The sequence below is a fragment of the Aplidium turbinatum genome, chromosome 13 (genome assembly GCF_918807975.1).
Source record: "Aplidium turbinatum chromosome 13, kaAplTurb1.1, whole genome shotgun sequence".
Lineage (NCBI taxonomy): Eukaryota > Metazoa > Chordata > Ascidiacea > Aplousobranchia > Polyclinidae > Aplidium > Aplidium turbinatum.
Genome location: NC_137484.1, coordinates 22,855,436 through 22,870,499, shown reverse-complemented (window position 1 = coordinate 22,870,499; position 15,064 = coordinate 22,855,436). Strand labels below are relative to the sequence as shown.

Sequence of the window (15,064 nt, the reverse complement as noted above, 5' to 3'; positions counted from 1 at the left end):
CATGCCATTACGTGACTGGCCGAGACACAGCTGCGTGCTCTGCAGCGATATCAAATGGATTTTTTTTTTCGAGCGTCACGAGGCGTTCTTACCACTCTGCACACCAGTTTCAACCCATGATTTTGTCGTTTCATTGTTTGTTTGTCCACTGAACGGCTGGCTCTGACGTAAGAGACGGCGACTTGCTTAGTAAGCTACCAACATCAGCTCTAACTATGTCATCTATCTAAGCTACTAAAACCCATTATTTATTTTTTATTCACACATGGTCTCCGTTTTGGATTGTTAAAACTTATGTGAATTCACTGATTTATTATTTGTTTGTATTTTTATCACGCATAAAATGTTGTTTTAGAAATGCAGTACAGAGTGCTTCGTCTTGTGGCTACAGATTTCTGCTGTTGGGTTCCGCTATGCGTCATTGTCTACTTGCGCTTTGCTGGAGTGCCGTTCCCGAATCACACATACGCTGTTGCAGCAGTTGTTCTTCTGCCAATCAACAGTGCTCTCAATCCGATGTTGTACTCACGATTCCTTGATAGATTTTTTTCAAAGATCAAAACCCATGTCAGTTCCAGCATTTCGATGGCGGAATCGGAAAACATGCTTCAAACTACAAATAAAATCACCACAAGTTCTTCAGCAAAATCTGACACTGTGGTAATTACTGGTTACACAAAGAAACAAACAGATTAATTAATGCGTTTCTTTAAAAAAAAAGAAAAAAGGAGAAGCATCCTATAATAGCTGTTGCACCTTTAACAATGCTTTCTTGGCGATAGCCTATGTGTTACAATGCAAGTCAGTTTATTTATTTTCAATCGGGTCAGCTGTTCAATCGCAAGCTTATTTTGGTCGACTGTGTCCCATGAGATCACTTTTAGAATATTTGAGATTCATTGAATATTTACTTGTTTAAACGAAACATTGTATTGATAGTCTACCGGTTTGTTTAGTAGGCTAGCCTACACTGCGACCGTAGATGCAATACAACAGGAAGCTGCGAAGTCACATTAGTTTTTGAGTAAGCTGCTCCCCTTATTTTGGCAAGCCATTAAGTTTCTCTGCTGAGGTACAGCCACGTGCTCTGGAGCGGTGTCGAACCCATGTCCTGTCGAACGTCGCGCTGACGTTCATCATTTGCTATGTAGTCTACAGTTGTGCCAGGAATTCATAGTTTATGAATCCCTGAGTTGTGCCAATGCAAACATCAGTTTGTTGAGAATATCATACAATAGCATGAGATAAATAATGTGTTTGTAACACATCAGTCACTTTTGCAATTGTCGCAAATCTCAAGCGAAATAGCCTACCCAAGAATCTGTAGGCTGCATCATATCCCCGGCGTTATAAGTCTGCCGTAGGCAATGCTACAACTTGGGTTATGCCGAAGAGAGGGGCCAGTTGCAGTTTGTTCCCACATCTTCAAAATTACTTGCCACAGATTTGGTTAAAATTTGTCGTGGTCTCGATTCTCGGCTTCAGATGTAACAAGCATTTTTTGAAATGAACACACAGTATGAGGGTTTATCCGAAAGATGCGCGGGTGACTCTCAGTAAACCATTGCACATTACTATGGAATTACACTATGAACAAGGAAGAAAGAGAAGCTTGAGTGAATTTCCCGAACAACAAACTTTTTTTTCTTGTTAACTTTATGGTCATGTGCGATAGTTTACCGTGATTCTCTTCCACAAACATCCACTTTATAATGTGAAGACCTGATTTCAACAGCAGATATATTTTTTTGGCAATTTGTTATAGGCTACAATCGTTCATGAAGTGAATTGAAATAAGCATGAGCTGTCTACACTATTACATGCAATCAATCAATCAATGTTTTATTTGTCAGTAACAGGAACATAGGTACATGTTTGAAATATGCAATATACACAGTACAAAAGTTACACAAGTTCCCATACCGACAGGGAGACAACGAGACGACCATACGGTCTACTAGTCAATTGCCACCCTACTACACCTATTGCAGGTCAGAGTTGTTAGAAAATGAATGATTTCAGACTGTCAACAAAGCACTCCCGTAATTTCAAGAGAGAATTAACTTCGAATTTTTAAATATACAGTATATACAAGTCATTATCATGAAGAGTTGTAATGGGTCAGTTTTGTTCCTTTTTTTTTTTTTTTTATCTGGAAAAGGATTTTCTTTCCAGAAACATAGTGACTTAAAAATCGAATTTTGATGATTCCCAGAAAAAAATTTAATAAGTTACTTCTCGTAATAAACTTCGAAAATTAATGGAGTTCTTTCTTTGAGACATCAGTTGATAATTTCACAAAAACAGCAAGTTTTTGGAGAATAAATGGAACAGTTGGGCGTAGGTAAAGTTGAACTTTTTTTTTTGTAGAAACAGCCACATAAAATGTTTGGCAACCTTGGTTATTTCTGAACTCCTCAGTCTGTTGTTCAACTGTACCTCCTAGTCCTGTCCTGGAACTGGACGATTACAGAGTATATTAGAGAAGCTAGGCAGCTATGGTCTATTGTGAATTACGTTATTCGCCGGTTTGTTCAAGCATTTCAATGATCTGCTGATTTGTTTGTGCATCAGCCGTATTTATTTGTTAAAAAAATAGTTCGGTAGAGCTCAACCTTTGTAAGGTACCGGTACATCAGATGTGGCCTAATCTTATGATAGAAATAAAGCATGCTTTTGAAAGTCAATTCAACAGTTCTTAGTGTACTTTAAAGATTGCAGATAAAACTTACTATTTTCATGTTAAAATGTTGAAAAACATGGTATGCAGAAATGAAGTCAGACTAAATTAATGAAGGCAGCAGTTCGTTTTTTTTTTCTGCTGGCGGATCAACAAAAATATACGGTACTCAACACAATAAACAAAAATAATTCGCACAGCAAGAATGGCAGCAAAAGTCTAGTTTGCAGCCAAGTTTCCCTGGGCCAAGATGCTTAAGAATTTACATCATTAACATGATATGAAATAGGACCACAAAAAGAAAACCTTTGTGGCCAATTATGGAGACTTTGTATTAATGCTATTTTGCACCCAACTGGTGTGAAATAAAATATTATTATTGCTTTGTTGGTCAAAAATTAAAAAAAAAACATGAATAATGATAAAACTTTGACTCAGGTTCATTACCGGTACGGTAGGCTACTTGATCCGCTAAAGTGCATGTTTTAACAAAATGTAAGTTCGCGCATGTACCATGAGCACTTGAACTTGGTATCAATAAAAGAATAAAATTGCAAAACACAAAAAGTATATTGATAAAATTCTTTCCATTGAAGTCAATATAATTAACTCTAAGTTTGTTAACCCTCAATAATATTCAAGAAAAATTTTAATTTGAGTATATTTCAACTCAAGGTCCTTAGAAAGAAGATTTTAAATTGGAGAAATTTCCAGGCTGAAATGTTGAACGGTTTTTGTTTCGTTTTATATTCACTTGTGTCATAACACCTCTTCAATTACCATTCTACCAATATCACAAACTTTGTTTTGATAAACTACATTTCTGGATAACAATGTTATTTCCATTAGGTTTGAAAGAATTAAGTGAGTACGGTAAGTTAGGCAAATTATGCTAGGTAGGCTATGGTACCGTAACAAAGTTTATGACTTGTCTTACTGGTGAAGTGAATTTCAGATGTTAGTTTCAAATCTGACATTATGGTTGTTCTAACGTATGAGACTTACCGTACACTTATATTCTTAATCAATGAAGCAGTTCATCAATGCTACATCATGTTTATATTTTCATGTTCTAACTTTAAATTTTATCAATTTTTTTATTATGCACCATATAAAGTTGTGGATGGTTGTTACTGCAGTGTACTATTCAAGACAAAGTATTTAATCTATACCTCAAAGTTCTCGAAAATTCAAATTTACCATGTCTGGATTACCGAGGAGAATTGTAAAGGTGTGTTAAGAATTTATTTTTCCAAAGGTTCTGAGTTGGGTGAATGTCAAAGGGGTAAATAAGTTATAGCTAGTTCAACATCGTCAATCATGGAGGCAGATGACTCGTGTTAATGCGCAACCTGCTTCAGGTGGAGATGGCAACTGAATATATATATGATATATTAATTATAGCCTGAAAGATGGGCTGCATCACGAATATCCAAATTTTGAGCCGAAAATGATAGCTGAGTGTAAATGAAATGCTCACACTTTGGTACAAGATAAATATGGGAGTAAAAAAATTGAGAACCTCTGCACTATTCATTTTGTGATGTATATGCATATTTATTTAGTTTATGGTATCATGCTGTAATTTCATGTAATATGTAACTACAGTATTTGATATGTGACTCTTACAAACACAAATTGAACTGATGTAACAGTCAAGATGGAGCTTCAGTTAAACTATGACACGGTTAGGGTTGAACGGATAGTTGTAAAAGCTTGATATCCGGATAACGGATATATACGGATATTTGACAATTTTATTATCCGGTTAACCGGATATTGGAAAGAACACTGAAAGCTACCCTGTCGCAGCATATCTAGTCTTTTAACCACTGAAATACACATGTTATCTTACAAGCAACTCAGTTACAAGTTAATGGTTCAACTCTGTTTCATTTTTACACAATAAAACGAAAACTATCGAATGCGTATGTTTTCTGTAATGCATTTCGAAAAGCACAACGCATCAATAGTTGAATCGTTTAGACGAGACCGGAGTTTTGTAGCAAAAAGCCCGCATGCACTGAATGCTCTTTCTGCTTCTACAGAAGTGGGCTGAATGGTAAGCAGCGCTTCATGAAGAGTTTGAAGATTGGCCGGCCGTTTCGCTGTTACTTCATAGACTTTGCATTCTTTTCGGATTGTCCTTCTGCTAAGTTCTATGGTATTGGATTTGGAAGGTGGAGTTGCAGTAGCAGCAACAGATGCTGACATGATGGCTTGCTCTAGTTGTTCCTTCAAAGATATAGGCCCTCTTTCTACCCTTGCAGAAGTAGTTGATACCAAGTTGCTTTCATCTTCTACTCTAGGTTCAGGATCTCTTGCAACCTCTCCAAGTAGCCTTTGCAATAGGGTTGCTGCGAGAGCGTATGCCTTGCTTCTTTTTCCGAATTCACCAAACGTGTCAAGTTTATCATCCATCAGAAATCTGGGATCATGCAGGATTTCAAAATTGCAAAAGAGGCGTAAAACACTCAACACACAGTAATACTTTTACTTTTTTATTACACGGTTAACCGACATAAAACTATCCGGATATCAGATAGGTGAAAATGCTTTGGTTAATCGGTTAACCGGTTAACCGATATCCGGATATTTCAACCCTAGACACGGTCATAATTTTTATACAGCTGGATATTTTGTTTTCAGCTATTGATAATTTCAATAGTTTTATTTATGCAGTGTCTTAACACAGTTCATCTTTTTCAAATCGTATTATATATGATATCTGCATTCTGCAGTAACCACTGTATGTGATAGCTAAATTGCTTGTACCCTTTCATACAGCTAGCAGTTCAGTATCCACTAAAAATGTTGGAATAAAAACTACTTGCAGTCTTGCTGAGATTCTTAATTTGAAACAAAACCAACCAAATTAGTTTTTGTCAAAACAAAACTTTGTTTCAAAAATACTTGCATATTTTTGTTTCATACAGCTCGAGAAACTACTGAAGTATAAGAGAGCTAAAGGCAAATTAATAGACATGAATTATTCTGAAAATTTTCTACTATTATATTGCACACATCAATAAATAGAATTTATGTGTTAAGTGTACAGTGTATAGACCGAGGTTGTGCCATCCTTAGTAATCATGAGTGTACTATCACCGTGTATACGGAGACATTTTTTTTTATTCATTAGGAAACCCAGAGACTGATGTCAGAACCTGTCCCTGGAATTCATGCTGCTCCTGATAAGGACAATTTGCGATATTTTCACGTCACAATGGAAGGTCCTAAAGACGTGAGTTTTCCTGCAACGTTGTTGTCATTGACACAATGGAAATATTTTTAATTTTGTGAAACATTATTTTTGTGTTAAAATGAAAAGATTTTTGACTGCTGAAATTAACAAATGAATTATTCCATGTCTAGCTGAGCAGAATAACAGCAATGATAGTCTGTTAGTTAGATGTTGCATTTGAACTTATGGTTGTCAGAGATGCATTATGACACAAAATTAAAGTGGTTTGTTTTCAGTCTCCGTTTGAAGGAGGAAATTTTCATTTGGAGCTTTTCCTTCCAGAGGAATACCCTATGGCTGCTCCCAAGGTTCGCTTCACCACCAAGATATACCATCCTAACATTGACAAAATTGGAAGAATTTGTTTAGATATACTTAAAGGTATGTCATTTGTATTTTGTACTTATTGCATTTTAATTATAGGATATAATCTTTTCATCAGAAAATAACATTTTTTAAAATTCCAAGTCATCTAACACTAAGGTGCCCATTCATGTGAGAATGACTCTCACGAGTGGAATCTAACGAATGACGTTTGCATTTATTTTACATCAAATTGATGTTGCCAGTACCGAGCGTTATCATTCGCTTTCCACATTAAAAGTAACAAGGAACACAATGATCAATGGCTAAATCTTGCGTCAAAACAAGTGTCTTACAAAAAATTGTGATAGAAATTCAACACTGAGAAACAAAAATACTTGCACACTACGATATAGAATAGAATTCGCGTCAAATAGTCTCGCGGTGATCCTGTATAGGTTCATCATGCGACAGGTCGGACGTGATCTATTGTATCGCGTCAAGTTGGTTACGACAGAATGTCCTAATCCCAAAGATAACGTACCGTATGCTGCCAACCAATATAAGCGATATTGTCGTTCTGATAACCCTCTTTCGTTCGGTACCACGGTTTTTGAACATTTTGGTACACCTCTTCGGTACCACGGTATTTGAACATTTTGGTACACCTCTTCGGTACCACGGTATTTGAACATTTTGGTTTACCCCTTCGGTAGCATGATATTTGATAATTCTGAGCAGAAGTGATAATCTATGAACTGGTTGCTCAGATAAATGGAGTCCTGCTTTACAAATGCGCACAGTTCTTTTATCAATTCAAGCTTTATTGAGTGCACCCAACCCTGACGATCCTCTTGCTAATGATGTGGCCGAATTATGGAAGGTTAACGAATCACAAGCGATCTCCACAGGTTAGTAGCCAACGTTCCAGTTTTTCCACATTGATTCAACGTCTCCAGACACTTGCTGGTTAGGTGCCAATCAATTCGCTTTATTGAATAGATAATGTGCTACGCCTTGTTATGGTTGCTTTTTGCGTAGTTAGTGGCCCTGTAGGCAGAGATGAGCAAGATCACCAGTATTGGTGATCTTGAAGATCAAGATCACCCAAACAATGTGATCTTGAAGATCAAGATCGTGATCTTGAGGATCAAGATCACTTTCAAGATCACTTTTTGTGTACTTCAAAAAGAATGAAGTTTTTGATCAATGATGTTGCAAAAACTAATTACTATAAGCAACCTGGGTAAAGGCATATAGTTGGTACGGTATTGCTAACTTTTACCTTTAACTACTCGATCACTGGCTTAAGAATTGTAATAAGTTAGTGACTGTTGCTATTAGGCCTATCAATTGTTGACGTAGTTTGCGTAGAATCGCAACGTCACACCCAAAGCCGAGGTTAATTACAGTAGTTCTGAAAAAGTCGCAAAATTTGCAATTAGTTTTATACTTTTTATTTATAATAAATAAATAAAAATAAACTTTGAGCTGCATCATTTTTCACCAAAGTTTTGTCTGGTTCATCTGGGAGTTTTTATTCGTGTTACGAAGTAGTTTTAACTTTCACTGTATTAAATGTCAATGTTTATTGCACCATTTACCCATCTGGCAACCTTGATACTGTTGTCTGCTGTCAAAAAAGTTCAGAGGGTTGCGGTCAGACAAACCGCTCCATACTCAGACCCTAAACAAGTCTTGGTCTGGTTGATTTGCTGCAATAAACCACTTTACATGACCAAAGTCGGCTAGAGTCCAGATTATTTAACACCGCCATTCTAGACTTTTAAAACATCTAAAATTGGGTCAAAGAAAGCAAACATTTCTTTAAAATTCACACATGGAAATTGTGAACAAAGTGAAATCATTTTTATTATCCGTCAACATAAAGTACACGGAAGTTGACTTCTTTATTATGACCAACACAGAAAACTTTTTCAATTTTGAAATGGCAACACTGATCAGATTAGATGGAGACTTTAAATCGTTTTTTGTTGGACACATATCATATTAACAGTGGCTTCATTTTAGTAGTTGCCACTAACTACTTTGTACAGTACAAGTTCTAAAAAAATGCCTCTATCTAGTAAGTAAACTTCAATTTTAAAGTGATCTTGATCTTATTGTTCTTCAAGATCAAGATCACACAAAAAAAAGTGATCTTAGATCAAGATCACCAAAAATAAAGTGATCTTCAAGATCACGATCTTGATCTTCAAGATCACTTATGATCTTCAAGATCAAGATCGCGCCCATCTCTGCCTATCGGTAATACTCGTTTTGTGTTCACGGCCCACACTTAATGTTCGACCGACCTCATAAATTTAAAAACTATATTCTACGTAGGTACAAGGTTTGCTTTAAAAAGGAAGTTAGATTTCAAGTCTTCAAAATAACAGGACTTCTGCTTTTAAGTTTTCTGTAGCGTTGCACAGGCCTTCAGCGAAATTTGCAAGTCGCGAACTTATCTTGGTTTATCCGATATTCCACGAGCTAGCCTCCTGTTGCTTGTCATCTGTCCAAGTTCTTCCGCTACATTTTCCTTTCATTCTATCTTCAACAATCAACCGCTGTTAGGAGAATCGAATGTTAGTTTTGGCCTTAACTTGGTCATAGTGTTCACAATAATCGCCTGGTTGTGGTGGATAGTTAAGACAAAACAAGGAAAGAAAATGTCGATGTAATGGGAACTTCAAAGAAGACTAAATCATCATCATCATCATCAAAGAAGACTAAATCACCAAATGATCTTTCGCTGCTTCTGGCTAATCGGATTGAAGTATTCAACACTGAGCGTACCTATGCGTTCCTTTATATTTAAGAATTGTTTGTTATAGTGACGTAAGTTTATTATATGCCTTACTATTATAGAGTTGACTAATAAAACTTTTCTGTTTTTTGTGAACCACCCAGCAAACTGTCCACTTGAAGCGGTTGACTGTCTCTTATCATTAGTCTCGTCCTGTTGAGCAACAGGACGAGATTACTATTATAGAATCTGATCGGTAAATAAAGCTATTTCCTGCTCTAATTTTCGTTATTCTATTTCAGCAAAAGAATGGACACGAAAGTACGCAAATAAGTGAAGATGAGACCTTTACGTTCTTTTAAAAATTTTGAGTAACACTAATAACCCCATTGCCATGTATTAACGCATCAATGTGTTCTTCACTAGGCAATTAGGCGCAGTTTGGTCACATATTATAATCTTGTGAGCCTGATGCGGTTGTACTAATTTATTCGTTTTACGTTAAGCACGCACAGTCCAGGAAAGCTCTCTGCTTGATCAGTCGGTTAATCGATTCTTTGTGACGTTATTGGATTGGCGTGGCTTTCTCTGCTAATTATTGCATTTGGTTATTGTTATTATGTGTCATAAACAATGTAATGCTGCGTGTTCGGTGAAGATTTTCCCATCTAGAATTTGTTTTAAACGTGAAGTTGTTTGTTCAATGCAGCAGCTGACTCAATGCTGGTTTGTATCTGTACTCTGTAGGCTATTTTTGTTTACGTCAAATTATTTCTATCTCGATCATGGCCATCTGCTACTTGCATGAAGTACGTTGGAAACAATTAGCGTTCTTTCCTCGCCGCTTGTCTTGAGGAATGCCGTACCAGTTTATGAAAGTAGGCTACATCTCTTTCCATTTGCTTTAAAGAAGCCTGGTCTTTATCCTGAAACATCAGGGTTGACCAGTTGTCTCTCTTTCTATAAAGTATATGACCAGTAACATGAGAACTGTTCTCTATCTAAATGCCTGAAACGCTATTATAGTATTAACATGTGGAAGAAAAATTATAGTCTTAAAACTTTAGGATGTTGAAATGAAGATGAACTAATTTTAAGGAGGACCCTAAGCCCATACTCCTTTCTAGTTTCAGCATCCTGGAATATGGCAGCCTTGTTGTGGATTCAGTAAACTACTACGATAGGTCAAGAACGTAAACGTTTTCCTTGGTTACAATTGTTTACAGTTGGATTCAAAACTTTTTTCAACATGACATAGTCTTTTCTATGAATGTAATTATCAGATATTGTTGATTAAACGACTCGCTTATAGCACAGTATTGGCTGAGTTTTTATTTCCAATTGACACATAAAGATAAGACAATACAGTAACTAATCGCTGAAAGATGCAGTATTGGACAGGGAAGAAAAATTATCTGGTAGAAGTGACGCATGGTGATCTACGGTCATTTTTGAGTTTTCCTTTTATTTCGGAAGTTTCAAAGACATACTTGATTTGCATAGTGACTTCTTATATCATAATCACATCAGTTTATTTTGATAGGCCTATGTCCGCCCCGAAAGCTCAGTTGGTTAGCGCGTTACTTCGTGAACTAAGAAGCTTCAAAATCAAGCGGTGCTGGCAGTGGCGTAGCTAGGGAATGTGCCGCCCGGGGCGGATTCAGATTTTGCCGCCCCTTCAAGAAAAAGCATGTGAAAATGAGATGCGTTTTTTATCAGGTTATAATCAAAAATCGTAGTCTGAAAGTGCCGCCCGGGGCGGTCCGCCTCCCTGGCTACGCCACTGGGTGCTGGTTCGACTATCGGGGTGTGCGCTTGAGCAACGCATTCTAAGGACTGCTCTCCATTTAGCGGCACCTAATGGATGGAATAATTCCCTGGCAACAAGACTTCAACAATCGAAAACTTCACTTTATCAATCTCGGTAACCGGCCCTGCGTCAAGAGCCTCTAGTCTACAAGTATGCGAAACTACCAGGAATAACCTATCGACAGTGGCGCCGCCAGACCTTCAACATTGGAGGGGCAAAATATTGACAGTGCAAGACAGTAGCATAGTCAAAAATTTTGAAAGGGGAGGTGTTGACAGCCGGCGGGCGAAGCCCAATGGCGTGTTCGCCGAAGGCGACACTTAGCGGCGGGGGGCTTCCCCCAGAAAATTTTGAAAAATTACTTTCAGTTTGGTGCATTCTGAGAGCATTTTCAACAAAATTGTGGGTATAAATATTTCTGTAAAATGGTGCTGTCCGGTGGCATAGCAAAAGGATAAGATCATGTTTTTTTCGGAAATGAAGCTAAGTCTCTATGATTTCTTGTTGCTAATTTCAGACTGAGATATTTGAATGTTTGGTATTGGCAAAACTCGCTCTTTTAATGCAGTTTCGTTTAAAATTAGGCAAACTTTGTTTTAGAGACATAGGTTGATTGCTTTTTTTGCGAGATTATTACAGTTTTATTATTTATCAATTTTCTCCTTGGTTGATTCAAAAAAGATCTTATTCAGGTAAGTCACTAACTTTTATGCTTTGAAGTCAACCCAAAGTTTAGAAAATGTAACGTCATAGAGGTCATACATCTTGATGAGTGTCAAACAAAAAGCTTTGAGACAATGAAGTTACTTTAGGCTATTTCTGATATATTCAAGTTTTGTATAACGAATAGCTGTTTAGATGTTAATCTAGATCGAACAAGCGATCTCAGCAGTTGCAGATGGCTTGCATCCTTGCACAGTTTGACGAGAAATTACATCATAGGCTAAAACTTTTCTTGTAAACAATGTATTAACATCCGTAAATTCAATTTGAAACCCCCGAACCCTCCTCCCTTGGCTACGCCACTGGTGCAAGACAGGGTATATTATTTAATTTTTCTTGTTTTCTACCAGGGCTGGAAAAAATGTTTAGCTTCCCGGGAATCTGTTTTTTAGAGAAAAAAGTTCCCGCGGCTTACAATCACGACAATGAGAACCTTATATTTTACTGATCTCCTGAGCTGACGTAAACCTTAAAAGTCATGTCGACATATTCTTGATGCCCCCTTATCGAAAATTGTGCTTTGTATTACCGCTTTGAAGGAGGATTACGACTATGAACAAAAGAATAAATTTTAAACTTCATTTTGAATTGAAAAGACATGACGTAATGTCTTCCAACCTTAGTTATATATTTTTTCATTACGTAAACGTTTTGTAGGAATAAATTGAAAATCAGTATGATCACTCAAAATGAAAGCAATGGGAGTACGAATCCTCACTAAACCAATCAATCAATGGTCTTGTTGCACTGAAGATGACAACCTTATATTTTACTGATCTCCGGAGCTGACGTAAACCTTAAGGTATAGATCTGTTGACTCAATGCAAATCCTTTGAAGGTTGGGGGGGGGCTGCCAATTCAACTTTTTTGTATCAACAGTTGTATCTCTAAAACCACTGAGGCTGCGACTACGAGATTTCTTGACTTTTCCTAACTTTTATTCACCTCTATTGAGCTGAAATTTTGAGCAAATAAAGGTTATAAATTGAAAGATATAAGGCATTTCTCAGCACATCCTCTGAAATATTTCAGATTCTATTGTAAAACATTTTCCCATCAGCTGGATAAAAGTAATTAATTTGGCCCATGTCTCGTTAATCCTAACTGTTTCACAGCGTAAAGGGCATTGGCTGTATGTAAAATAATGTAAAAAAAATTAATCACAACATTACAATGCACGTTCTTCATTACTCTACCAAAAAATAATGTGTAAACTCACGCTACAAATTACACTCATAAGTGACCTCAACATTTCAACGTATATGAGCAGTTCTAAAATTCACATAATAGTTTTAATTTTCGGATATGCTCAGCGTGAATAATTTTACAAAGTGAATCCCAAATTTTGAAACCGTGCCAAAATAACAGAGATATCACTCCTAAAATATAAGAAGAATTGACAGCCCCCCCCCCCAAACTGAGCAAGACTCCAGGAGCCCAACCTTCTAAGGCATAAAAGTCATGTCGACTTATTCTTGATGCCCCCTTATCGAAAATTGTTCTTTGTAGTACCGCTTTGAAGGTGGATTACGACTATGAACAAAAGAATAAATTTTAAACTTCAATTTGTATTGAAAATACATGACGTAATGTCTTCCAACTTTATCACATTTTTTTTATTACGTAATATTTACCACCACCAAACCACTTTTGACGATCGAATTTGTTAATTTATTATTCGGTAAAATGTTTAGATGATGTCACGTCATTACGCCGATTTGAGATATAATTTCATTTATGACGTCGTATGGATGAAAAACTTTTACAAGTTTTACGCTCTGCTGAGATTAAAGAAGAAACATAAATGATAAATATTGGAGAAATTGAGTCTCCTTTACAACTAAAGAATCGAACAACTCAAAACTGCTGAAACAAAACGTTTTGTTTAAGTGAAAGGATCACTGCAAGCAACCAATGCCAAAATGCGCGCGGAAGAAGTCATGGGAGTGTGAGGTATCAAAAATTTAACAGGTTGTTATTTTTCTACATCAATGTGATGTTAGTTAAAACTTTAAAAAGTCTATATCTTTGCTTCTGTAGAAAATATTTTTATCTACTGTCCAATTAGTCATCAAGGTTTTCCATACTTTTTTAAAGAGAGAGCTTTTACCTCCCCCCCCCCCCCCCCTTGCAACTTGAGTTGACTTACTTGAGGTTGGGATCCAAATATTAAAATAAATATATCAATATGTATTAATAAAAAATAAAAAAAGATGATGCCCAAAACATTGGGGGGGCAGCTGCCCCGCCTGCCCCCCCTGCCGGCGCCACTGCCTATCGAGGCTTTGTCAGTCCGAGGATAAAGATTCAAACCCAACCATACGATCTGAAGAGCAAATTGCAAATCAGGTGTATATTTAAAGCAAGGGTCTCAAATTGCTCTTAGGGCCAAATATACTCAATTGCAAATTAACCTGTGGGCTGTAATACACAATAAGAAGTCAATAAACAAAATAGGCAGTGGCTATTTGACCGGCTCCGGTCTTTGAATCTGAAACACTATTTGACCGGTCATGACATCACTACATAAGCACTTTTTTCTTTTTCTCTTTCAAAGCAAAAGACGATAAGCGCCTTAAGTTTTAAATTCAACACGTATTTTCAACTGAATCCGTGGTGCATACGTAACGTGTCGGGCTGCCATTCTAGAGGGAATGAGTTCGATTCTATCCGGAAGCGTTCTTTTTTTTTTTTAAACTAAATATTTGAAAGTGGAAAGTTGTCTTGAAGGGTTGGTTGAGATGATGATTTGAAACTTGACTGATTGGTGTGCGACAATGAGACTGGATTTAATTTTTAACTTCGGACTTCAGCGAAACGTAATCTTACAGCCTATTAGAAGGTGTGATCTTTTCAGAGAATTTGTGCTAAGAAATGAAAGGAATTTGTTAAAAAAAAAAAAAAAAGAACGCTTCCGGATAGTATCGAACTCATTCCCTCTAAAATGGCAGCCCGAGACGTTACGTATGCGCCACGGACTCAGTTTAAGAAAACGTGTTGAATTTAAAACTTAACGCGCTTATCGTCTTTTGCTTTGAAAGAAAAAAGTGCTTATGTAGTGACGTCATGACCGGTCAAATAGTGTTTCAGATTCAAAGACCGGAGCCGGTCAAATAGCCACTGCCAACAAAATAACACAGTTAAAACGCAATAAAAGAAGTACCCCAGTAAGAACAAGGGCTGTAGAGTCGGGCGACTTGTCGACGTGAGTGTTTCCAGATTTTTTAATTTAATAACTCGCAAAATGGTTGATGAAGAAATACATTTTCAGAACAGTTATTTAGAGTTAGACTCAGCGGCACCTTGTAGATGGTATAATTTAGACACTAATGCTTTGACAACAAGTGAACTGGAAACTTTTTTTTGTCAATTTTGATAACTTGGGCACTGGGCTATCATGAATCAAAGCCTATATAACTAATATGTATGATAAAATTCTAGAATCAAGCTTGATCAGTGTTAGGATATAGATTCCCACAGTTACTGTAGTTTTACCAAGTGGTAGACCAAGAGGTGGCACTGCTGATTCAACTTTCAGGGTTGTGTTAGGTGTAG

At 36.8% G+C, this 15,064-nt stretch overlaps 2 protein-coding genes across 2 annotated transcripts in view; both read left to right on the top strand.

The window, feature by feature from the left end:
- Window positions 1–1,698, top strand: part of LOC145781754 (uncharacterized) — a 31,230-nt gene extending 29,532 nt beyond the window's left edge. Inside the window, exon 16 of the mRNA XM_082593425.1 lies at window positions 356–1,698. Coding sequence (XP_082449551.1) covers window positions 356–696 — 341 coding nt within the window. The 3' untranslated portion in view covers window positions 697–1,698. The remainder of the gene's footprint in view (window positions 1–355) is intronic.
- Window positions 1,699–3,794: 2,096 nt separating this feature from the next.
- Window positions 3,795–10,295, top strand: LOC145781817 (ubiquitin-conjugating enzyme E2 N-like). The gene is made up of 5 exons (XM_082593495.1): window positions 3,795–3,911; window positions 5,823–5,924; window positions 6,161–6,305; window positions 6,998–7,138; window positions 9,279–10,295. The coding sequence occupies exons 1-5, from the start codon at window positions 3,882–3,884 to the stop codon at window positions 9,311–9,313; spliced, it is 453 nt and encodes a 150-aa protein (XP_082449621.1). The 5' UTR covers window positions 3,795–3,881; the 3' UTR covers window positions 9,314–10,295.
- Window positions 10,296–15,064: the final 4,769 nt, after the last annotated feature.

Excerpts from the sequence above, each read along its gene's own strand:
- LOC145781817 (XM_082593495.1), top strand. The coding sequence starts at position 3,882 with ATGTCTGGATTACCGAGGAGAATTGTAAAG. Across the intron at positions 5,925-6,160 it reads CAATGGAAGGTCCTAAAGAC|TCTCCGTTTGAAGGAGGAAA; the intron begins GTGAGTTTTCCT and ends GTTTGTTTTCAG. Across the intron at positions 6,306-6,997 it reads TTGTTTAGATATACTTAAAG|ATAAATGGAGTCCTGCTTTA; the intron begins GTATGTCATTTG and ends CTGGTTGCTCAG.